Below are 26,073 nucleotides of genomic sequence, written 5' to 3' on the forward strand. Positions count from 1 at the left end.
GTATACATATATAAATGCCTTTTGCACTAAGTAGAGTGTAAGGACATGCTAAAATTATTCATTTTCTATTTCTTATAAAAGATTAGTTGCTTTATTTGGCTTTTCAGTAGGAAGCAGAAGAAAATCAGGAAAATAAATAAATAAAACAAAATGTCAGTGATCATTTCAGGTAAACAGCAATGTCTTCTTTAGTTTTACAACCTAACAAGAGTATACTTGGCACCCAACAGTTCCTAAATGTAGAGAGCCGTGATCTTAGAGAAAGTGAGTTTTCAGTGCAGACGGAAATGGTCCCGTGTAGAGACGTAGACATCTATTTCATGAAGATGGTTTGGAATGGAATTTGGTCTGAAGGAAGAAGTTGCCTGAGAAAAACAAAGCATTCTTGCTTTTAGGAAGGGTGTGTGGGAGGTGAGGAAGAAATGTAGAAAATAAAGGCGTTCGAAGTCTGGAATGATGTGGCTATCAAACTATTTGGATTTGTGTTAGCATTATGATAGAGAGGTAATGAAGGAAGTTTAGGAGAGAAGTCAACAGTTCCGAAAGGTACAATTTTCATCTCCATGCCAAGATGCATTACAATGGAACGTTTAAACATGCAAATTACACGCATTTTCCCATGTACATTAAGGCTGAAAATCAATAAGATGTGGCCAGTTGGAGTAGGAATTTATTAGAGATGCCATCTAGAAAAGACCTACAGAGTCCTGGTGGCACAGTGGGTTAAGCATTGGACTGCTAGCAGCAAGGTTGGGGTTCAAGCCCACCAGCCACACTGTAGAAGAAAGCTGAAGCTGTCTGTTCCTGTAGACCAGGGGCCCTCAAACTTTTTACCCAGGGGGCCAATTCACTGTCCCTCAGACCCGTTGGAGGGCCGGACTATAGTTTAAAAAAACAAACAAAACTATGAACAAATCCCTGTGCACACTGCACATATCTTATTTTGAAGTAAAAAAAACAAACGGGGCAAAAACACCCGTCGGGCCAGATAAATGGCCTCGGCGGGCCACATGTGGCCCACGGGCCGTAGTTTGAGGACACCTGCTGTAGATAGACATTTACAGTCTTCAGAATCTCAGGGACCAGTTTTACTCTTTCCTATAGAATCACTACAAATTCCAGTTGACTCAATGGCAATGGGTTGTCAAGACCTCCAAAGTAACACCCAAACCCCAAGATGTTACCAATCTGGTAAATGACTTCCGTTTTTCAAAAGACATCAACATAACAGTGACAATTGCTTCTATTGTGCCTTTGATTCAACGACACTGGTTTCTTGCCTTGTTTCTTTCCCGGACCTGTCATCACACACTGTCCAACCCTACTTCAGGTGTCTAAATGAACTCCTTCCGTGTCAACACTGCATATGTCTATAAATGACTTCTAGAGCAATCCTAGAGCAAGTCTGGGGGCAGAAAGCCCCATCTTTCTCCTCAGCTGTGGTTGTGAACTGCTGGACTTGTGGTTCGCAGCCCAATGTGTAACCCACTCTGCCACCGGGCTTCCTCTGGCATCTTGGCCGAGGGTCTTTCCCTGACTATGGTCATCCAAACTGAACCCGAGTCCTAGGTGGCTTCTGCTAGGCCCCGAGGCCCCTTTCACCCCAATCTGTTACTTCTACCAGGTCTGATGAGTATGTTCCTAGAGGGGAAAAAACATTTTTTAATGCATTTATCCTGCTAAAAAGTTGTGGGGCTTTTCAAGTCAGACTCCCATCAAATTGATTCCAACTCAGATGGCTTTTAGTGGGTTATGCATTGGACTACAAACCACAAGGCCAGCAGTTTGAAACCACCAGCTGATCTGTGGTAGGATGAGGCTTTCTACTCTTGCAGTCACAGTCTCTGAAACCCAGAGAGGCAGTTCTGTGTCCTAATACGGTCACTGTGAATATTGTGCTTTTATGATCTGTGGATTTACATGTTTTATTCAATTTGGCCATTTTTTTTCAGTTATTTGTTTACTTCCCCACATTTTCTCTCCCTTCATGTCGGGACTCTAATGACCGAGGGGCTAACTATTTTGCTGGGATATCCTGTGTCGTGAGGCTCTGCTCATGTCTCTCTCTCATTCTGTCTCTTCTGGTCTTCAGATCACAAACTTTCTCACACCTCCACGTGAGCAGTGCATCTCATCTGCCCGGTCAGCGGGGTGGAAGGTGAAGGGGCAGCAGTTACATAGGATGAACTGCTCACCCGGGGGGCGGGGGGGGGGATGGTGTGATGAGCATTGCATGGTGTTTTTTAAACAATTTTATTGGCTTATAATTGAGATAGCACAGGATTTGGTAGTTCAATCACATCAGGAAGAGTTGTACACTCATCACCAGCATCAGTTTTAGAGCATTTTCTCCTTCTTGTGCTCATTGCTGACTAGCTCTCCATGTCCCCCAACCTCCCCTGCCCCCCCACAAGAAGCCATTAATCCAGTGACTGTCTCCAGAGGTTTACCTATCCTGGGTGTCATCTACAGGAAAATATTAAAAAAGAAAAAAGGGAATAAAACCTAGCAAGAAAAACCAAGTAAAACAGATAAAACCTCAATTGAAAAGAAAGCAGAAAATATTAAAAACCAGAACAAATTTAAATGGATCATAAAAGAAATCAAATTATAGGGTGCTAAATTTTTTTAAAGAAGCATTTTATTGGGGGTGCTTATGGGTCTTTCATTTTATTGGGGGCACTTCCAGGTCTTATAACAATCCATACATCCATTGTGACAAGCACACTTGTACATATGTTGCCATCATCCTTTTCAAAACATTTTCTTTCTACTTGAGCCCTTGGTATCAGCTCATTTTTCCCTCCCTCCTTCCCTCACTCTCCCACCCTCGTGAACCCTTGATGAATTATAAATTAATATTATTTTCCTATCTTACACCATCAGCTGTCTCCCTTCATAGGGTGCTAAATTTTAACCTAACTGCGTCTACAACAATCCGCTTTGTAATGCCCTCCACCAGAAAGTAAGGCTAGAAAAACCCACTTACCCCTGGGCAAGGCTGAGCAAGGTACAGTGTGGTGCTCCTGTGATTAGATTAGGTCCCACCTGCAAGAGCCAGGGGGGACCTGGGGAAACTGGTGCCTGGTGCTGAGTGAGCCCTCGTGATGATAACGAAAGAGGAAAGCGAGGCTCTGAGAGGCAGACAGACACTTGCACCATCTCAAGGTGCTAGGCTAGACGGAGAGTGGGTGGTTTGATCTCAGCCAATGCCCCGGAGAGCGCAGATGAGAGGTCTCTCTGACCTAGGCCAGAGCTGTGGATGACAGAAGGTATGTTGGGGCACTGGGCCAGGGCGACCCTCATGCAGCGCTGTCTCCAAGAATACCCCCCCGCACTGGAGCTCAAGCCTGGCCTGTTTCAATGGGCTCCTTGGTGCCAAGGGAAGCCTATCAATATCAAAATCATGAGTTAGCAGCTTGCAGTCTGATCCTGGGTGTTTTAGTGCCTGCTGTTCTGAGCCAGGAGAAGCCTCCAGCTTGGATCTGGCACTTGCCAGCCTCTACCATGCTGGAGCACTTTCATTGGATAAATCCATCTCTTTCCAGACCCACAAAGTGGGAGCAAAGCAAGTTGAGGCTATCTGCTCCCGTGAAGACTTACACCCTAAGGCAGAGTTCTCAACCTTCCTAGCACCTTTTATACAGTTCCTCATGTTGTGCTGACCCCCAACCATAACATTACTTTTGTTGCTATTTCATAACTAGTTATGAATTGGGCAACCCTGTGAAAGGGTCATTCAACCACAAAGGGGTCAAGACCCACAGGTTGAGAACCACTGCCCTTAGAGCGGCTATAAGTTATAATTGACTTGCTAGCAGCGGGGTTGGGTTTATTTCAGTGTACATCTCTGTATGTATACTTATATGAGGGGGTCCCCCCCAAAACTGGAAGAAACTCCTCTGGGTGGAGCTCTCATATGCATTTTCCGTGCTAGAGGGACATCAAGAGACTCACTCTGAGCTGCTTGTTTTGGATCTTTTGATACTTGATCCCATCAACACCTCATGATCACAGAGGCTGGTGTGCTTCTCCCATGCGGGCTTATTTGCTTCCCTGCTAGATGGCCGTTTGTTTAACTTCAAACCTTTAAGACCCCAGGCTGAAGTCCATCTCTAGACAGCTGGACATCCCCCACAGAAGGGTTAGAAGGAAGGGATGATTCAACCAGGGTGCAGTACAGCACTGATGAAACACTCATCATTCCTCCAGTAGCTGAATGCTTCCTGCCCCCGACTACCATGACCCAGTTCTACCTTACAAATCTGGCTAGACTGGAGTACACACATTGGTACCAATAACAGCTCTCCACACATGGAATTCAGGACAGGTAAACACCTCAGAAACAGTAGTGGGAGTTTTGATATCATGAGGGAAGGGGGGATGGTGGGGTTGGGGGGGCGAAAGGGGGAACCCATCACAAGGTTGTTTATATAGTGTCTCCCCTCTACTCCCCAGAACGAATAACAGAAATGTGGGTGAAGGCAGACAACCGGACAGTACAAGATATGAAATAACAATAATAATATATAATTGATCAAGGATTCACGAGGGTGGGAGGGAGGGAAGGAGAAAAGAGAGGAGCTGATATCAAGGGCTCAAGTAGAAAAAAAATGTTTTGGAAATGTTGATGGCAGCATATGTACAAGCGTGCTTAATACAATTGAATGATGGATTGCTATAAGATTTGTAAGAGGCCCCAATAAAATTATTAGTTAAAAAAAAGAAAGGCTATTTGCATGCTTGCTCCATGGTCACAGGGGCTGCACCAGGGGAGGAAGTGTGTGGTGTTTGAAAGCAAGTACAACATTCTAGCTCACCACAATAGCACAGGAGACCACAGTGCACTTAGTGGGTCAGTGGCGTTCAAACGTGTTGTTCAAGGGTCAGCTGTAGTTTCATGTTGCTGTTGTTGTTGCTGTTTTAGCAGGTAATTAACTTGGCCAGACTCAAACTCCAATTGTCTTTAGCGTGTACCTGTGCGTGCCTATGTAGTTCGCAGGTCAGTCATCAATCTGGGCAGGATTTATCTGAGGAGTTTCGAGCTGTTCCGTGGCTCTATCCTTTCCAGAATGTCTCCTTCTATTTTCCAGATGCTGCACTCACTCCCGAGCTCTGGTGCCCTGGGGTTGCCAGCAGCTCTGCAGAGAGAGATGAGGCTTCCTGCTTCCGTAAAGACGGCCACCGAAACCCACAGGGGCAGTTCTACTCTGGCTCATGGAGTCGCTGTGAGGCAGAATTGGCTTGATGGCAGTGGGTGTGATTTGGTATGGTCACCCAGAAGGTGCTCTGGTGGCGCTGTTGGGTAAACCCTAGACTGCTAACCTTGAAGTCGGTGGTTTAAACCCACCAGCTGCTCTGCAGGGTGAAGATGAGGCTGCCTCTTCCCATAAAGACTTGCAGCCTCAGAAGCCCTGCAGAGTCATTACAAGGGGGTAGGTTTGGGTTTGGTTTCATGCTCATTGAGAACACTCTCCTCTGGCCCCTCATGTTGTCACCATCACAGACGTCTGTGTTTTCTTTTTTCTTTTTAAATTTAACAAATCATTTTATTGGGGCTCATACAACTCTTCTCACAATCCATACACACATCAATTGAGCAAAGCACCCTTATACATTCGTTGACCTCGTCATTCTCAAAATTCACCTTCCACTTGGGTTCCTGGAATCAGCTCGTTTTCCTTGTTTTCCCTCCCCCTCCCTCCCTACTCCCCCTCCCCCATGAAACCTTAATAGCTTATAAATTATTATTTTATCTTATCTTACACTGCCCAGCGTCTCCCCTCACCCACCTTCCCGTTGCCCACCCCCCAGAGAGGAGGTTACACATAGATCCCTGAGATCGGTTCTCCCTTTCTACACCCCCTTCCTTCCCGGTGTCGACACTATCACCGCTGGTCCTGAGGGGTTCATCTGTCCTAGATTCCCTGTGTTTCCAGATCCCTACTGCACCACTGTACATCCTCTGGTCTAACCAGGTCCGCAAGGTAGAATTGGGATCATGATAATTGGGGGGGGGTGGGGAGGAAGCATTCAAGAACTAGAGGACGGTTGTGAGTTTCATTGTTGCTACACTGAACCCTGAGTGACTCATCTCCTCCCCACTACCCCTCTGCAAGGGATGTCCAGCTGTCTACAGATGGGCATTGAGTCCCCATCACGCACTCCCCTCATTCACGGTGATGTGATTTCCCCCCCCCCCCCCGCCTTTGTTGTTTGAAACCTGGTCCCCTCGCCCCTTCATGATCACACATGTTGGTGTGCTGCTTCCATGTGGGCTTTGTTGCTTCTGGGCTAGATGGCTGCTTGTTTACTTTCAAGCCTTTAAGTCCCCAGATGCTATATCTCTCAATAGCCGGGCACCATCAGCCTTCTTTACCACACTTGCTTATGCACACATTCGTCTTCAGCGTTTATGTGAGGAAGGTGATCACACAATGATGGTTTTTGTCTGCTACCTGGTCCATTCAACACCTTGTATTCACTTAGGCTGTGTGCTTCTTCTCTGTGGGCTTTGTTGCTTCTGAGCTAGATGGCTGCTTGTTTGCCTTCAAGCCTTTAAGACCCTAGATGCTATATCTTTTTGATAGCCGGGCACCATCAGCTTTCTTCACCACATTTGCTTATACACACGTCTGTCTTCAGTGATCATGTCGGGAAGGTGGGTATCACGGAATGACCGTTTAGCTGGACAAGGTGCTATAGTACTGAGGAAGTGTGCGCGATGAGGCCCAATGTCCACCTGCTATCCTACTACTGAACCTATAAGTATATGTACATAGGTCTATTTCCCCCATAACTGGGATCTGCCTACAGGTGAAAAACCATGAGAAGAAAATGTATCCTGGGACTATCCTTTCTTTCAAGTGTTGGCTGCCCTCCACCTGTAATACCTCCCAAAACCCAAACCAAACTCACTGCCGTCAAGTCGATGCCAACTCACAAGGACACCATCAAACAGGGTAGACCAGGAGTAGAAACCCTGCCTTTCTCCCAGGGAGCAGCTGGTGGTTTTAAACTGCAGACCTTGAAGCTCACAGCGCAATGCATACCCATGATGCCACCAGGGGTCCTCTGATACCTCCCAGACCGTTGTTTTTCCTAGTTTCTCCTGCAGGTTCAGTTGGGATCTACAGGTGGCTTGGTCGAATAGAAGCTAACTCTCTCCCAAAACTTGAAACTCACTGCCAATGAGTCATTCTGACTCTTCGTGACCTTATAGAACACGGTAGAACTGCCCCTGTGGGTTTCCGAGACTGTAACTCTTTATAGGAGTACAAAGTCTCGTCTTTCTCCCAAGGAGGGACTGGTGGTTTCGAACTGCCAGCTTTGCAGTTAGCTGCCAAATGCATAACCACTATGCCTCCAGAGCTCCTCACTAAGTCTCCAGCTCTCTGTAATTTCCTATTTTTGTGTCTTTCACAGCAACACAAAACCTCCAAGCATGAAGAGATCATAAAGTTGGCCCTCATGGTCCCGTGTGCTTGGGGACAACTACATGCCCCCACAAACCGCCCCATCCCATCGCATCTTCAGCAATTGCGAGGCCCTCCAGCCTGCAAGGCCCAGTTCCGCACTGGTCCCCAAAGCATTCACAGCCTTCTGCTCTTGCCTTACTCCTTGCAATCAGACGCGATTCCAGTTACTCGTGTGCTCTCAGATTCCCGCTCCCAATTGCGGACTGTGCGGATGTGGAGGCTGACTCGCCCCTCATGCTTCTCACCGCGCAGAGCCTCTAGCACTATGCAAGCCCTCCGCTCACTACTGAAATATTTATTGGAAGACCAGAGAGAGAAGTGCCATCAAATATACAAATGGCAGACCCCCGTCTACCGCCCACATCAGGTAATGGGAGCACACTGCTTTCTTTGGCCAAATGTCCTTCCCGAGAGCAAGCTCTTCCCCAAAGGAGAGACTATTTGTTGACTGGAATATGCAGGTGACAGTTCCAACTTCAGTGGTGGCGGCGGTGGTGGGTGCTGTTAAGTCAATTCCGACTCACAGTGACTCCATGTGGCCAAGTCCAAGTGCTGCACAGGGTGTCCCGGGCAGTGATCTTTATGGGAGCGCTTTCTCCTGCATAGTGGCTGGGCAGTTGTGAACTGCGAGCAGCTGAGCAGCAAACTGCTGTGCCCCGGCTCCCTCCGCTGGAGCACCGTGCCTCTGCTCCACACCTGAGCTGCTTCTCTGTGGATCACAGTAAGAAGTCTATGCTTTTCTGCCTGGTTTGTATTGTGGTTCTGTCTGAGATGTTCTGTCGTATTTCCCTCCAATGGGCATTCTGCTCCCATTAAGCAAATCCCTTCCTGAAACATGCTGGCCTTCGCTTCCCTAGCCTAACTCATACTCACTGTTCAAGATCAATTCCCTCCTGCCGTCTCCTATCTTCCCGGAACCTTCTGAAGCCTTAGCATCCTCACTGGTGACTCTGGGCGCGCTCCTGCTAGGGGCAGTGGTGGTTTGGGGGTGGAACTCTCGTCTTCCGAGTTTGAGGTCAACGTGGATTCTCGGGCAGGAGAGCCTCAAGGGCAGCGCCGCCTGTCTAGCTGTGGAGGCGTGAGGCTCGCTGTGACGATGAGAAGATTTCAGCGGTGCTTCCAGACGAAGGTGAAGCCAGGAGAAAGGCGTGGAGCTCTGCCTCTGAAAACCACCCGCCGGTGGGGCTGGCACAGGACATGAGTCGCTAGTCAAAGACCACTAAAACATACAACGGCGCTGCGAACATGCACCCAACTGTGCCCAGCACAGCTCTTTAAAGTAGCTGCAAAGAACCACCGAAATTAGCTGCTTACATTACACTAGAGTGGAGGTGCTCTGGCCTGGAAAGATTCAAGGACTTGCAGAGGGCCACTTGGCTACTTCTTACTTGAGTAAGAATCGGAATTCCTATCTCCTGACTCATTTCGGTCTTGTCCACTCTACTACACTGTCTGGAATTTGTCTCATGCGACTTCCTTTACTCAACTGTAAACTATGAAAGAAGCCCCTTCATCCTAACACAGCGGCATAGAAACAAAAAGCACTTAAAAGTAATTACTGACCACTGAGCATCCATGTAATGTGCTTGGGGGACAAAAATCACACAACATATATTCCTAATTAACAATATTAAGTGGCATTTTACCATAAAATTATGTGCAAATCTAAGAATCCCTTGATGTAACTCATTACTATCGTTTTTTTTCCAAATTCTTTCCAATGACTTTCTAACACCACATCATTTTTTTTAAAACTACTTTAAGAAACAAAACCAGGAAATTCTAATAATTTCTGAACTTATTTCTATAAAGGAACTCTCCAAATATTATATTTAATGAGGTATGCCTTTTGAATATTCTATTGGAAATATACTAAGTAATTACTCATTTGAGTGAATCAATTTAATCTTGCGGGAAGGGTCTATAGAGTATATCAAATCACTTACTCTATTATAGGAAAGAGAGAGACATAAAATTACAGAATCAAAGAAGTACCTAATTAAAAAATATTTTCTGTTTAACACACCAAGACATACATTAGAAGAGCCATCGCTGCTTAAAAATCTATCTATTTTTAAATTAAATTAAACACATTTTCAAAAAAACACGTGGATGACCCCCTGAGACGATTACCCTGAACTCATATTGTCTGAAGTCTTCTGAACATCACAGGAGAGTTTGGCTTCACAAGTGAAGAATGTCTATCATGAGCACTTGCTCTTTCAGCATCTATCTGCATGGGATAAACCTGACCACAGCAACTGGAAAGAGTAGACAAAAACTACGAGAAGAACCCCTCAGGACAGCTGAAAAGATGGGACTCACTGTGCACCTGTGCACACAGAGATGACTGGGCCGGGCTATGTCCTGCAAAAAGAAATTGCTTAAAGGATTATCTTCAACTTGAAAAAAAAATCAAATACTTTAAAAATGCTTCTCAGCCATATTAATTGGCTCGCCTAGATTTTCTTCTCAGCACGTTCCTTACCAGCCCTTTCATCTTACAGGTCTTCTGTTTAGAAACCACTCCCAATTGTTATTTAGAGCTGGGCGCATTGATTACTAGAAGTCATGGGAGATCATTTACTTTACAATCACAAACAGAATCTATTCTTTAAAAGTCATTCTTTTCATGTCAATCTATATTTCTCCACCATTGTTTGCATGAGTAAATGACACCTTCCTTCCAAAGACTGAAGCCAATGCTAAGGTTAGCTAGGCAGACATTCCTACGGTAAGAAGGACCATAAGAGAAGACGAGGATCTGTGTCTACCACCCATGTCCGAGCCTCAAAACACCTCGACTCCCGAGACAGAGAGCACATAGAAGGTGCCCGACACTTCTTGGCACACCTGCTCTTCCCAAGTGGCCCTTTTGACCCTCTGGGTACTTAACTCCCTATTATAGGAGCTGGACATGTTTTTAAAGCAGTTAAAGTACCACATATTCACAAGGAACAAATGCAAGTTCTCTGCCTCCGAGCAGCCTTAGTAATGCAGTGGGAGAAGTCCATGGCTTGCAGTTTAGTTGCTGCAGCCGGATGCTGCCCTTGTTCTGGCTCAGACACTGACCTGGGCAGACTGTGCAGTCCCACAGTTGGCTCTGTAACGGAGGGCGCATGGTGTGAAGCAGGAGAGGGGGTACACTCTTGATCCGGCATTCCTTCATTCCTCCTCATTCCTCGTTACCCTCCCCCCTCATGAAATAACACAAGTATTCTAAGTCACCGCAGTTATCAAATTTTTAACCCAGTCTATTTTTCTTTAAGCTACACAATTTCAGGAAGGAAAAAAAAAGGAAGAAAGAATGAAATCAGCCAAGAATTTACTTCTATACCTCATACCTTTATAAAAGCAAATTACAGTACTGGTCAACCATGAGATTTCATTCCAAGAGCCTCCTTTTTAATTCTGAGGACCCATGTGAGATGGGCTAGGTCCAGGTGTGAATGCTGAAACCGTACACTTAACTGCATATGCCCTATATTACTTTTCATGCATTCAACTCCCCCCACCCCCACCCCAAGCCCAAAGCAACTGAAGGCCAGCATATTGTATGAGGGAGGATTCAGTACTGGCTGAACAGTTAGAACAGTTAGAATTTTGAGGAGTCTGCCAAGACTAAGACTGTCTCTTTAGTTTAAGACCTAACTGGGAATGTGAGCAGGGAAAGAGAGGGGAGCAGAGACTGACGGCCCATTGGCATCGCATTCATGTCCCTTCCTGCAACGATCTGGCCCATCTAACTTCTGCCCAACTGTCCCCTATGCTTGCGCCAGGCGAGCTGCCTTCTTTGGACGCGGTGTTGGACGAGGTCAGCGTATATGGAAAATGAGCACACAGATCAACAATGGTTTTTGCTGCTGGGAAGGTAAAGGGCCAAGGAGAGTCTTGCGCTGCCTCAGCTCTGGTGATTAATGCCCTTATTCCTTGATGCTAATCACCACTGTTGGCACCCAAACCCCATCAGCCTTGACTCCTGGCCAAGCAGTAGAGATGAAAGCTATTCATCCTGTTATAGTCACTGAGAGGGTACCGAGCACAGGACATAAATCACAAGTGGTTCCAAACCAGTGGTTTCATTTGGAATGCATGAAACCCAATAAAGCAAGAAGCAGAGGGAAAGCAGGGAAACCTCTCTTAACAACTCTCCAAGAGATTCGATTCAGGGCAGTTTTAAGTCTACACATGTCTACACGGATAGGCTGTCATGGAGATTAATAGGCAGCCAAAGGCCAGGCATAGCTAGTGGACCTGCCTTCCTTGAGCACCATAGAAAAAGCTAGCGGACAGAAAGTTGACAGCAAACAATGCGACAGCATGCACAGGCAGCAGCTGATACATTTTCCTGCCATACGCTTTGCAAACACACCTGGCTACCTATCATTATTTTTTAAGACGCAAATAACAAACTGCTCTTGCAGATAGTTACTTGTGATCACAGTTATCAGTTGAGGAAACAATTTTCTGCAGGTGTAAAAATTACATTTCTCAATAAGAAAAATCCAGGTATGCTCAGTTTCCTCATTAAGCCTTTAGAATTCAGTGTTGGCTTGTTTCCTTTGAATACGATGCTTTCCTTTTTTTGGTCCATAGAAGTTTAACCCTAAAGCAAGTGGTTCTCACACTTTTTGGTTTCACGCTCCTTTTGTTGTTTTCAAGGAGGCCTGGTGGCACAGTGGGTTAAGCGTGGGGTTGCTACCTGAAAGATCAGTGGTTCAAACCCACCAGCCACGCCCCAGGAGAAAGATGAAGCTGCCTGCCTCCTTAAAGATTTAGAGCCTTGGAAATTCTAGCGGGGCAGTTCTACTCTGTCTTATAGACAGTCACTAGGAGCTGGAATGGACTCAATGGCAGTAAGGTTGCCAGAGAGTTTGGTTTGCTGTTAAGTGAAATTAAGTCAGTCAGGCTCACAAGGACAAGATACTGCCTGGTCCCGCACGAAACGCTTAATTGTTGCCGTGTTTGAGCCCGTTGTCGTGTTCTAGCTACCATGCCCATCCATCTCCTCAAGAAACTTCCTTTTTATCACTGATCCTTGACTTACTGAGCTTGATATCCTTCTGCAGAGAAGGCTCCCTCTTGATAACAGATCCAAAGCATGTGAGATGGAACCCACCATGCCCGCCTCTAAGGAATGTCCTGATTGTACTTCTTCTAAGACAGGTGTGTCTACGGTAGTCTATGGCCTATGCAATAGTCCTGCAATAACTGCCAGCATTCACATGCATCCGTTCTTCTCCAGCCTTCTTTTTCTGTCTGGTTCTGACAGCCTGTGAAGTGATTGACAATACCATGGCTTGAGCCAGGGAGATGTTCGTCCTCCAATTGACCCCTTCGCTCCTTTACCTCTGACATAGGTCGGGTGGCAGATTTCCCACTGCAATCCATTGCTTGAGTCCTTGACTGCTGCTTCCAAGGGCATCGATCCAAGTAAAACAAACTTCCTGACCACTTCCATCAGTCTTTTCTCTTGTTACGCGGATGTTGTCTGTTGGTCCCATTGCGAGCATTTGGGTTTTATGTTGAGCTACAATCCATAGTGAAGGTTTATTTAGTCTATCATCTTTGTCAGTAAAAACTTCAAATTCTCTTCACATTTAGCAAGTAAGGCTGTATCATCTGCAACCACAGGTGTTGATGAACCTTCTCCAATGCTGATGTGTATTCTTCTTCATATCATCCAGTCTCTCAGATCATTTGTTCAACATGTAAGTTGAATAAATATGATGAAATGATACAACCATGATGCACACATTCCCGATTTTAAAGCATGCAGTCTCTCCTTGTTCGGTTCAAACAGGTGCATCTTGATCTCTGTACAGGTACGCTCCTCAGGGGCACAATTAAGTGCTCTGGAAGCTCCATTCTTCACCATGTTTCCCATAGTTTGTTAGGATCTACACAGCCAAATGCTTTTGCATAATCAATAAACCACAGGTAAGCATTTTCTGGTATTCTCTGCTTTCAGCCAAGATCGATCTGACACCAGCAATGCTCTCCCTCATTATACAGCCTCTTCTGAATCTGGCCGCACTTTTTAGCAGTTCCCTGTTGATGTATTGTTGCAACTAATTTTGAGTCATCTTCAGGAGAGTTTTACAAGTATATTCTATTAAGTGATATCATTAGATGATATCCACATTCCAGAGGATGGCTTTCCTTTTGATCCATATTTGTGTTCCTTCTAAACGACTTCTTTCAACACCATAGGTCTTGAGCATATACCACATTCTAAAATAGATGAATATTGACCGCTTTCTTTTGGTACAATGATTTTGTATATTTTTTCCATCTTCTTTTGATGGCCTCCTGCATTAGTCAATATTTTGCCCATCAAATCCTTCAGTATTTCAATTCAAGTTTGATTTTTTTCCAGTTCTTTCAGCTTGAGACACTGTAACAATATTGGTTACTAACTGTGACAAATCCGTGACACTGATGTAAGATGTTAACAATAGGGGAAACTAGATGTGACAAACTATCTGTTATTTATTTCTATTGTCAATAAATCTAAAAATATTCTAAAAAATAAAATCTATTTAAATTCTTTTAACTTGACAAAAGGTCATTAAAAAATATTCATGGCAATGTGCTATCTAAAAGTATGTTGCTGTACTTTCTGAATTCTGTTATATTAAAATCTATTTGGTCTTTCTTATACTCTAGATAAATTCCATGTATGATTTTGTAAAAGCATGCTTTGGTTATTAGAAAATACTGGTTCAATGCATTATGCAGATCTTCTGAACGTTGACACATTTAGTTATATCAAAACATCCTAATTGCTAATATCACAGTTGATCTCATCAAGAAAAAAAAAAGAACTATTGGGAAGCTTATGATAATGGAACAGGTTACCCCAAATTCTACTTCTCACTTCTAATTCTCTCTATTCAAATTTTATCACTGGCCACAAACCCTGTCAGTTGTGTTCCTTGAAATGACAGTTTAAATTTCTTCATTTTTAAAGAACACGTCTGCCAAACATTTAGAGGCCATGTCTGCCGGGTTAGAATAACCATAATCTGTCTTACGCTCTTTCTTTTTCCTTTTTTTGAGGTAAAATGGCACACCAGGAAAAAAATGGCTAGTTCAGCTTGCAACTCAAACAACTGCCCGAGTGCTTCCTTCAAGGCAGCTAACCCGACACTGTTACTTCTTTCTGCTTCCTGTGTTGCCTGCATCTCATCACAGGGATAGGAAAGGGAAGTCCTCTCACTCAAGGGCCAAGAGATAATGAAATTCATCATTTTTACTGCTTCATCAAGGCCATCCTTAAGTGGAAGTCGTGTTGCTTTTTTAAAGTTTTCTTGTAAATGTGCAATGCGTTTAGTGCCCCTCCTTTGATTCAGGCTAAGGCGCCCACAGTTTCACCCACCCTGGCTCTTTCATTCAGTACTTCAAGCTCCTCACAATTATGGGCTCCTGTGGGTGGGCAGTCGAGGGGCAGGGAGCGCTTTGGCTTAGAGCGTGTCAATACCTGCTCGAAGTGGCGCGGTACGCTGGAAAGGACAGCAAGAATCGTTGTATGACTTGAAGGATATAATCAATGCAGCTATACATGTAGGAATTGTTCAACCTCTTTGCTTCCTCGTGTATATTTTGCCCTAATTTTGAAAAACAACTCACAGCCATGAAGAAGGTAAATAATTGTTATGCAGAGTTTTGACTTCACGGACACATGAAGAAATTCAGTGATAGAAGTAACCATGTTTTTTACTTCGCCACCCTCCAATGGAGCCAGGAAACCTTTATCCAAATAAAGAACGGAAAAATGAAAGCTCATGTCATAGCTGCAGAAAATGAGTCTTCATCATATTCCCTTAGCTAAGTCCTGACTTAGAGGGATGACAAGAAGGGCTGGCTACCCAAAGCTGCTCTCCTGTACCTGCCCACAGCTCTCGAAGACTGCTTCCTAGCCCCTTTCCCGTCATGGAGACATAACTGGTATTAAAGGTGAAAGGTTGAGGCTGCGTAAGGTTTGAGGCCCCTGGCCGGAAGGTTCAGACCCTGCACCGCTTTCAGGAAGACGGAGGGGTCTGTGATGACACTCATTCCCCAGGGGCATGCCAAAGCACAGGAGTTGGACAGTCCTGCCCTAAGGTTCTGAGCACAGAGGGAGGCTCTCCAGACGCCAGGGTGTCTGGTACCTCATGTTCCATAAAGGGCTCAAACTATAACTCTTATGTGGGAATTCCCAGAGCTTCTGATTGCCCCTCAAGGTCAATCTACAGTCCTAACTGGACCAAGAGGTGACATCATGAGAAGCAGAGAAAAAACGACGGGAATTGTCAAGGACTTTGTCTCTCTTGGATCCACAATCAATGCTTATTGAAGCAGCATTTGGGAGATAAAACAATGCATTGGGTAAATCTGTGTTGAAAAGCAATACTTCACTTTGAAGATAGCTTCTAGATGTTCTCTGTCTTGGGGCCCAAGCTATGGTATTTTCAGTCACCTCATATGCACACGATACTTGGGCATTAAATAAGGAAAACCGAAGAAGAATTCATGCATTTGAATTATGGTGCTGGTGAAGAATATTGAAAGTACCATGGACTGCCAAAAAAAAAAAACCAAATCTGTCTTGGAAGCAGTACATTCTGGGTGCTCCTCACAGGCGAGGGTGGTGAGACTTCATCTCGCGCTCTTTGGACATGTCATCAGGAGATACCAATCCATGGAGAAGAACGTCATGCCTACTTGGTAGAGTCGGGAGAATAAGAGGTAGACCCTCACAAGATGGATTGACACAGTGGCTGTAACAATAAACTCAAGCATAAGAAAATTGTGAAGATGGTGAGAATCAAACAGTATTTCATACATTTAGTGTTGTAATAGGCACTATTGTACACATGGTCGGCAGTTCAAAACCACCAGCAGCTCCACAGGCAAAAGACTAGGCTTTCTACTCCCATGAACCGTTACAGTCTCGGAGACCCACAGGGGTGGCCATGAGTCAGCACTGGCTCCATGGCAGCGGGTTTGGTTGTACACAGGGAAGCCATGTACACCTCCCAGCAATGATAGTCTGGCTGCAGATTTGATCTTCACATACTGGTGGAGAACACAGAATCGGACACCCAGAATACCAACGCGTTCAAGCTCTGGCTCCACAGTTAGTAACTGTGTGACCTTGGGAAAGTAACAAGATCACTCTGTGCCTCAGTGTCCCCATGACATAAAAGGAAGACTAGCAATGCCTATTAAAAACATTAAATGAGGTAACACTGGCAAAGTGCTTAGAATGATGCCCGGTACATGACAAAGTGAGCTACTTTTGTTACATAGGTGAGACACGGTCGCCTAAGGGGACACCATCGATTACATGTGGGGCTGCTAACTGCAAGGTTTGCAGTTCAAACCCACCAGCCACTCCAAGGGAGAGAGGGGAGGCTGGTCTTCCTGGGAGAAGGTGCAGCATCAGAAACTCCTGTGTAGCATTGCTGAGTCTGGATCGACTCTTGATGTTTGCTTGTTCCTGGTCGCCTAACTGCTTCTCTGAGCAAGCCAGTGTTCAATCGCAGATTTGCAAATAAACAGACTTCTGGAACTACCAAGAGGCTAGATGCTAGCAGAGGGAACGTGATGGGAGCTAGAGTGGGGGTGGTGGGCAGAAGGGGAGGCTAGAGAGTGCTTGCAAAGAAAGGGATGTCGCGAAAGGTTTCTTTAGTGTTACTTGTGGCAGACATTGAGGGCGTCCAATCAAAAGCCCCTCTTAACTTGTGAGCCGTAGTGACGCACTGGGTTGCTAACCAGAAGGGCAGAAGTTCAAAGCCACCAGCTGCTCTACAGAAGAAAGATGAGGCTTTCTACTTCCATGAAGATTGACAGTCTCAGAAGCGGCAGTTCTACCCCGCCTGCGCGGTCACTGGAGTTGGAATCAATTCTACAGTACTGGCGGAGTTCTCGCTGATGTATCTATAAACTTAGAAAAATTAATTTGGGGGAGGGGGAAAGGGCCATGGCTCAAAAATAATAGGCACAGACTTTGACCTCATCCACGCCCTGCTGGGGGTGCTTCCCAGAGGCACCGCCATGGACGGTGTTGGGTGCATCTCAGGCTTCAAGAGCTTCCCAGAGCAGGAGGCCAGGCCATCCACAAGGAGAACGAGCCAAACACTGTGCTCACTCCGGCACCTCGAGTCAAAGGTGTTTGTTCTTTAACTGAAGAACATCTGGCAACTGGTTAGCCTGGCACCCAAGATCGCTGTCACTCATCAAGAGTTTTAGACGCTATCTGAAGCGGGATATTTCAAGGTCCCTCTTCATGTAAGTAGTCAATCCCAGAGATGCCAGCAAAACCACCGTAACAAGATGACCTGACTGCTTAAAAAGTGGAATCTTTCCTCCAACTCCCCTCACCGATCACCCCGCCCATCATGGCAATGCCCGTTAGCAGACACTGTCCCACTTTTGATGGCTCAGGCATCCCACAATGACAATGCGGAAACATGGTAAACCCATATATTATAACCTATCCCCAAACCTATGTGGCCTACTGCTTCCATATATATATATATATTTTTTTTCACTCAGTGGCCCCCAGGCCATGAAAAACTTGTGTATGATGGTGTGTAAACCAGAGTAAGTGTCAAACTCAAAGGCACTACCTTTGACTTGATTCCGACCCACGAAATCTTTAAAGAAGTAGAAAGCCTCATTGTTCTCCCACAGAGTGGATGGCTGGCCTGGAGGCTAACAACCCGAGGGGAACCCGCTCTCCCACTTGCACTGGATCCAGTGTAGGGATCTGCTTTTGCAGCCCCCCCTGGGCCCCGCCAGCTCCCCCAAGGGAAACGCTCTAGTGCGCTGACAGATGAGGAGTCGCAGACCGTAACTTGAAAAGAGCAATGACTCCGTTAAATATTCTCACTGAAAAATTATTTTTGATGTGAGTGAACATCAAAAGACAAAGAAGTGAAGGATGCCCTATTTTATTATCCTATGATTTTATCAAGGAAATTATGCCAAAAAACAAATCACTGATCTGGTCAACATTTATTCTAAGAATTCAGTTCATCCTTGCCTTTATAATCTGCATTTTGGTCAAACCAGGTAAAAGGACTTGGTTTCATAAATGGTCATTACATTTTCAACCTTCGTCCTGACCCCCTCGCACTAAAAGTCTTGGTTTCCCATTCACGACCTTTTCCCAGTCTAAGTTTCCCTCGATAGCATGCTAAAAATAGGCAAATACTCAGTACCTGCTCCAAGAGAAAATCTTGGCCTCCCAGATTCAACAAACCTGCCCATCTCCATTTTCCTTCCCCAAATGGGCCCCTTCTGTGCGGGGGCAGCCCCTTCAGCTTTGGGGTACATGAGAATTTTCCCAAGTTTATTTCCCAGACAAAGTGATTTGCAAACAGCTGGACCGAAACCTTGAAAAAAAAACACAAAAACAAACCCAACTTGCCTGGAGGGTCTATCTTTTATGAGACAGAATTCATAACTAAAGAGAATCTGCAGTCCAGGTCTTTCTCAATTATAAGTCTGCATTGACATTTGCTTCTTGACTGCATGTGGCATTTAGTATATAATATAATATTAAATGGAATTCCTCGTCTTTGACTCTGGTTCCAATCGGCCAGCTACCGCGGCAGCAGCAAATAGGGAGCAGGAAGGAGGTCCAGCAACTCCATCGGTCTTACTCCCTTGGGTCCTGGTAGCCGTGCTTCATCCTGCCTTTCCCGCACACTGAGCACTGAGTCCACATCGACTCGATGGCAGAGACTTTGGTTTCTCTGCAAGTGCACTCAACTCTGTTTTTCCCCCAAATCCTGTATGCATGACTTCTGCACAATCTCCCGAAAACGGATTTTTCTGTTGCTTCCAGCAACCGTTGACAGAGCCCCTCAAAGTGCGATTTTGGGTCCGTAGCTGTAAAAACCACCAGACGGACACAAACGAGTGTTTTCCCTTTCATGAGACTTTTGGAGCCGTCTGATGCCTCTGAGGACAGTGCTCCACACTCGGAGGGCCCTGAGAGAAGGAGGGCTGTTTTAACATGTGAAAGGCCCATGAGCCTGGACGTGCGGGACACTTACTCTCTCACACAGCTCTTCAAATGTGCAGTCGGCGACGGCTCCACAGGCTTTATCCAGCCGCAGCTCTCTGCCTTGCACTTTCAGAATCCTTGGTCTAGTTACTATGGGAACATGAACAAAGACTCAATCTTGTCTGGATAATTACTATAAAATTCATCTCTTACAGATAGGAAATGCATAGCTTGATGAATAATAGCACATGATTCAACACATAAATTAGACAAAATCCTGATACAATGACTGCACTTGAGTGTGGCGTCAACCCACATACAGCAATGGAACTTATTAATTGGTCAGTGGAGATTGAGCATTGTGTTCTAAATGTATTCTCTTTCAAGAGAAATTAACTTACGTACAATCATTTTGTTTCTGAGCCAGCTCATCAAACAACTTATCCATGACAGCCTCCACATCAGCGTCACTTGTGCTACAGTGAAAAGAATAATAGAATATGAAATTAATAACACTTGAAGCCAACATTAAACAGCTGCCTGAGCCTGCTTAGCTTTTTGCCCATGAAAAAGAGAGCGAGCGAGAGGGAGAGCGAGCGAGAGCGAGAGAGAACAGGATGCTGGGCTCTAAATACAAACATGAGATTTGGAATACACTTAAAAGCGGAGGATATTAACTCTCAGGTAGATGATTCTGCCTTATTTGCATACACTGAAAGACTTCTGTGCTTCTAGCTGTTTCCAGTAATGAGACGATCCGGGCAGAGCAGAGCCATTAATGCCATGTGTACACAATGAGAAGAAAGACTTCTGGCTCTCTCTTGCATGCAAAACAAGAGCAAATAGACAAGGCAGTCAAGCACCCAGCAAAGTATCCTTTGAAACCTCTGCCGAGAGGCTACATGGGAAACTAAATATTGAAGCGGCTGTTAAAAAAAAAAAAAAAGAAAGAAAGAAATCCAGTCAAGTCGCTGACTGGGAGGCTCCCGCATGCAGAATTAAATTACAAGCTTCGAAATGCCAACTTCATTTGCACGACAGGAACTTCATCAGGCTTCTGGTAGATGGACAATTACAGATCACACTGTTTCTCCCCCAAATGTGCTGGTGGGAAATTCAAGTGTGCTCTCCTTCTGTGGTGCCTCCCTTCCCAGGCACCAGGAAGTCCATCTCGGCCCAGGATCTTTTGTATTCTAATTAGAAGCCACCATATGGCTTAGGGAGCCACAGACAGAAATGTGATGATGCTGTGGCCTTTTTCCTCGCACCTTTTTCCCCCCCAAAAAAGAGCGGGTGGATAAATTAGCGCAGTCAATGGAGTACAATGACTGGCAGATGAAATTAAGGCTGCTAAGGGAAGAATCTCAAGTGGAAATGCAAGTTTACTTTAACTCTACATCCAAACTTATACAAGATGACCTGCCAATATGCTTAATTTTGACGCGCAAATCATTAGGTGTGGAAGCAATTAGACTACGTTCTGGACATCCATCTTAATAAACTTATTGAAGATTAATATGGCAGATTGCTTTTCTTTAGATTAAGTTTAAATTAAACCAGAATTAATTTCTCCCTTGGGATAATTATCTGTGGAAGCCCTGGTGGTGTAGGGGGCTATGTGTTGGACTACTAACCACAAGGTTAACGGTTCAAAACCACCAGCTGCTCCACATGAGAAAGATGAGGTTTTCTATGTCCGTAAAGGGTTATAGTCTCAGGAACCCACAGGGGGCAATTCTCCCCTGTGCTGTAGGGTCATTATGGGTCAGAATTGCCTGGATGGCAGTGAGTTTGGGTTTGGTAGTTATTCAACACGTGAACACTCAATTCTTCGTGTGTTCTATGTTAAATACCTTTCAAATGCAATACAAACACACACAGTCATGAAACATTTGGAATTGCCACCTTCCAAGTCCATACTACACTTCAAAGGATCTAAAAAAATCCCAGCTTCATTTAAAGGTAATCATTTGCAAAGGCCAACTTGACATGGACAAGACTGGTTTACATCAGCCTTGTATGATATGCGAGCTAAGAGCAGTATTGAGCTAATGAAAGAAGACTGCAGGCCAAATGATTAAGGCATAGCAGTGCAGACAAGATGGATTGATACAGCGGCGGCAGTAGTGGGCTTCCACTGGGAACGATCATGAGGGGGCACAGGGCTGGGCAGTGTTTCATTCTGATGCACATGGGGCTCAACTTCATGGCAATGAACAGCAACAACGAAGGCAAAGGACTTCAAAACAGGCCCCAAACCCTGCCCCCCCACCCCCCACCCCCGCCGTAAAGCAGCGGTTCTCAACCTGTGGGTCACGACCCTTTTGGAGGTCGAATGACCCTTTCACAGGGGTCGCCCGATTCATAACAGTAGCAAAATGACAGTGATGGAATAGCAACGAAAATAATTTTCTGGTTGGGGGAGTCTCCACCACATGAGGAACTGTATGAAAGGGTAGCGGCATCACATCGTGTAGACATCAATAGCCGTGCCGAGTCCGTGCATGTTTAGATGACTTTGCTAACATCATTCTTGAGAATTTAGTTGTAAATGTCCCCACCTTGGAAGGGCAGCTCACATGAGGACAACTGGTGGAGAAGTGAGCTGCTTTTTACGGAGTAGAGGAAGGAGAGGGCCGGGCGAAACAACAGAATATCCACTGGCTTTGGGAAGCCAACCTTCCCTCAGGATCAGTGTACTACCCGGGACAGGGGGAGATATTAACTGGAAGATATAACTCAGACAAAGACTGTTTCCAGGAGCTTCTGGTGACTAAAGAACTGCTTATAAACGTCCTCAGTGACGATTTCCTAGACTCTGTCCTCTGGTGTACCGTGTGTTGCTGTCGGCTTAATGGAAGGAAACACGGCCTTGTCCTGCGTCACCCTCCCAGTGTTCTCAAGCTTGAGCCAGTTGGTGCAGCCACGAGGACAACCCATCTCCCTGGGCCTTCCTCCTTTTCGCTGCCCCTCCACCTTACCAAACATGATGTCCCTCCCTCCCAGGGACTGGTCTCTCCTGACAACCTGTCCAAGGCATGTAAGATGAAGTCTTGCCATCCTTGCCTCAATGGCGCACTCTGGTCTGTCCTTTTAGCAGCCCATGGTACCTTCAATATTCCTCTCCAGCGCTGCAACTCAAATGTGTCCTCAGTCTTTCTTATTCTATGTTGCTTTTGTTGTTGGGCACCATCAAGTCGGTGCCAACTCAGCAACTCCATGGACCACAGAACGAAACACTGCTTGGCCCTGTGTAAGAGAATGTAGAGACAGACCGGCTCGTCTCTTACAAATCAAAGGGGCTCGAGAGGGTACAATCTGCAGGAGAAAGCTTGCAGTATAGACACTCTAAGGCCCAGAGCTTTATTAGGGGAAGGCTTAAACACTTTCCCTGCACGCAGCCTGCAACACGTGCTAAGTTTACTCAGGAGAACAAGGTACAATTCTTTAGGAGTATACACTGCAGCCAAGTTATTCACAGACAGGAGGGGAACATGAGCCTGGGAACATGAAGTGACTGATAAGTTTTGCAGGTGGCTGCTTTCTGCAGCCCCTGCCAGGGAACTAGGGGCAAAGTGTCCCTTTATCTCAGGTGGACAGACAGGCCAGCCGCTGCTTCATCAGCTCCCAGGGCGGAGCCATCGCATTCTCCCACGGGACATGAACCGTGGAAGGTGGTGGTCCTGTCCTGTTTGCCTAAGGAGTAACAGCTTTCCCCACCGCCTGGACTAGTCTCACAATCGTTGCTCTGTTTCAGCCCATTGTTGTAGCCATTGTGACGATCAATTTGTCAATGACCTTCCTTTTTTTTCTTAATTTTTTGCTGCCCCTCTGCCAAATATGATGTCCTTGCCCAGAGACTTGTCTCTCTATAATGTGTCCAAAGTACATGCGACGAAGTCTCTCTATCCTCCCTTCTGAGCATTCTGGCTATGGTTCTTGCAAGACAGGTGTGTTTATTCTTCTGGCAGCCCATGGTACTTTGACTATTCTTCACCGGCACCAGAATTCCGTGCACCAATCCTTCTCCAGTGTTTCTTATTTAATGCCCGCCTTTGGCATGTATGTGAGGTAAATGAAAATACCTTGGCTTGGGTCAGGCACACCTTAGTCTTCAAAGTGCCTCCTTGCTCTTCAATACTTGAAAGAGGGCTTGTGCACAGACTGACCCACCACCATGCATCATTTGACCTCCTGACTGCTGCTTCCATGAGCACTGATTGCACATAGAAGGGAGGTGAAGTCTTTGACACTGTCAATCCTTTCCCCGGTTATCATGATGTCACCTATTGGTCCAGTGGTGAGGATTCTGGATTTTTTTAACATTTAGTTATAATCTATATTTAAGGCTTTAATTCTTGATCTTCATCAGGAAATACTTCAAGTTCATCTGGCTTTCATCAAGTTAGGTTGTATCACCTGCACACCACAGATGGTTAATAAGCCTTCCTCCAATCCTGATGCTTCATTCTTCTTCATTTGGTCCAACTGCTCAGATTATTTGCTTAGCACACACATTGAATAAGTATGGTGACAGGGTACAACCCTGTTGCATGCCTTTCCTGATTTAAAATTATACATTTTCTCTGGTTCTGTTTGAACATGCCGTTTGAGTCATGTCCAGGTTCCACACGAGCACAGAGAACTGTTCTGGAATTCCTGTTCTTCTCAGTGCAATCCACCGAGAACCTGAAAGAAGAGACAGGACTCGTTGTCCTGCGTGAGATAAGCAGTATCCTAGTAGGCTGGGAAAGCACGGAGTTGGGAGCTGTTACACGGAGCCGAGATGAATGAAGCAAGCTAGTTCTCCCCAGAGAACACCCCAAAATGGTGGCACTGCCAGATATGTCAGAAAATAAACGTGAGGGAATGGGCTGGAAACAAGCTATTTCTTCTTCTAGAAATGGAATATAAGCTGCTGCTGTTGTTGTTGTCGTCAGGGGCCATCGAGCCCATTTTGACTCATCGTGATCTAATGCAAAACAAAAGCACTACTGCTCTATCCTGCACCAGCCCCACAATTTTTGCCATTCCTGTATCAGTATATCGGACCGAGTCTCCCTCGCTTTTGATGACCCTCTCTACCTTATCAAAGGAGCACTGGTGGTGCAGTGGATTAAGTGCTGGGTTACTAGGGATTCAAACCCACCAGGTGTCTTGCAAGATAAAGAGAAGCCTATTGGACCCCTAAAGATGGGCATGGAACCCCACAGAACAGTTCCCCTCTGCCTGTAAGGCCACGGTGAGTTGCGATCAACCAGATGGCAGTGGTGTGGTGGCTATGCACCGGGCTGCTAACTGCAGAGTCAGCAGTTGGAAAATACCAGCCACTCTTTGGAAGAAAGAGGGGGCTTTCTACTTCCATAAAGACGTAAAGTCTTGGAAACTCACCAGGGACAGTTCTACCCTTCCTACAGAGTCACTATGAGTCAGCATCAACTCAAGGGGAGGGAGGGAGGGAGACAGAAGTGGGTTTCTCTTTCTTTCCAAGCATGTGGTCCTTTCTCCAGGGACTGGTCCCTCTTGCTCAACAAACGTCAAGTCCAACATACGTCAGGAATCCCTGCTTTCAAAGGAGCATTCTGGCTGTACTTCTTTCCAGACTTGTTCATGCTTCTGGCAGTCCATGCATTTTCAATAATCTTTGCAAACACCACAATTCAAATGCTCTAATCCTTCTTTGGTCTTCCTTATTCCTGGCCTCGGTGTCACAGGCATGGGAGGTGATTGAAAGTACTCCGGCTTGGGCCAGCACACCTTTTCCCTCAACGACGTCTTTGCTTTGGAACACTTGAGAGAGGATTTTTGCAACAGATTTACCAAATATAATACATTGTTTGATTCCTTGTCTGCTGTTTCAATGAGCCTTGATGTGAATTCAAGTAAAATGAAATCCTTCACAACGTCAGTATTTTCTCCATGGCTCATGCTGCTGCTGGCTGGTGGGTGAGAATTTTTTTTGTTTTCTTTGTGTTGAGGAGCACTGTGTGAGGAGCTGTAAGACTTGTGAGCAAGACTGCAGCCAATTTAATTTGAGTCAACCAGGAGCAAGTACACTCATTTCTTTATACGTTTCTCCTGGTATGTTTTGACGATTCCCAAGGGTTCAGACAAGAATTTGGAATGTCAATTACTATTTGAATCCTACTTGGAGATGACTTCGCAGTCATTGTATAGGATCGTCTAAGATGGATATACGTCAAGCTGATGAATGACAGACATCTTCTTTTACGTACTTACTATGTTTTCTGTACTTACTTTGTGCTATGGCATTGTGTAGCTCGCCCTGTATTTCATTTATTTATTTAATTCAGGTTTGTTTGTTTTTAAAAAGACAACAACTTGTGTGTTACCAAAGAATCCCAGTCTATTTGAGGTGTACTCTCTCCTTTCACAGTCACTCAGACCAGGGCTTAGAGCCGATGGGTAAGCGATGGCGAGGGCTTTTCAGGCTGCGAGCCTTCGCTTTCTTTTTTCATTTTAACTCTATTTATTTATGTTTGTATTTATGTATATTTCCCCATTTGTCTGTAGAATATAATGCATACAGAGGAAACCATATTTCATGTACCTGCACAGCCTATCTCCTCAAAT

The 26,073-nt window shown here is 45.4% G+C and overlaps 1 protein-coding gene across 3 annotated transcripts in view; it reads right to left on the reverse strand.

Annotated features, from left to right (window-relative positions):
* AFG1L (AFG1 like ATPase) overlaps positions 1 to 26,073 on the reverse strand; it is a 236,195-nt gene that overhangs the window by 28,215 nt on the left and 181,907 nt on the right. For all 3 annotated transcript variants that reach the window (XM_075554695.1, XM_075554693.1, XM_075554694.1), the window contains exons 9-10: positions 19,885 to 19,955; positions 19,529 to 19,629 (exon numbers count right to left, since the gene is read on the reverse strand). In XM_075554695.1, coding sequence (XP_075410810.1) covers positions 19,529 to 19,629; positions 19,885 to 19,955 — 172 coding nt within the window. The remainder of the gene's footprint in view (positions 1 to 19,528; positions 19,630 to 19,884; positions 19,956 to 26,073) is intronic.

This window comes from Tenrec ecaudatus, chromosome 7 (genome assembly GCF_050624435.1).
Source record: "Tenrec ecaudatus isolate mTenEca1 chromosome 7, mTenEca1.hap1, whole genome shotgun sequence".
In the NCBI taxonomy this organism is placed as follows: domain Eukaryota; kingdom Metazoa; phylum Chordata; class Mammalia; order Afrosoricida; family Tenrecidae; genus Tenrec; species Tenrec ecaudatus.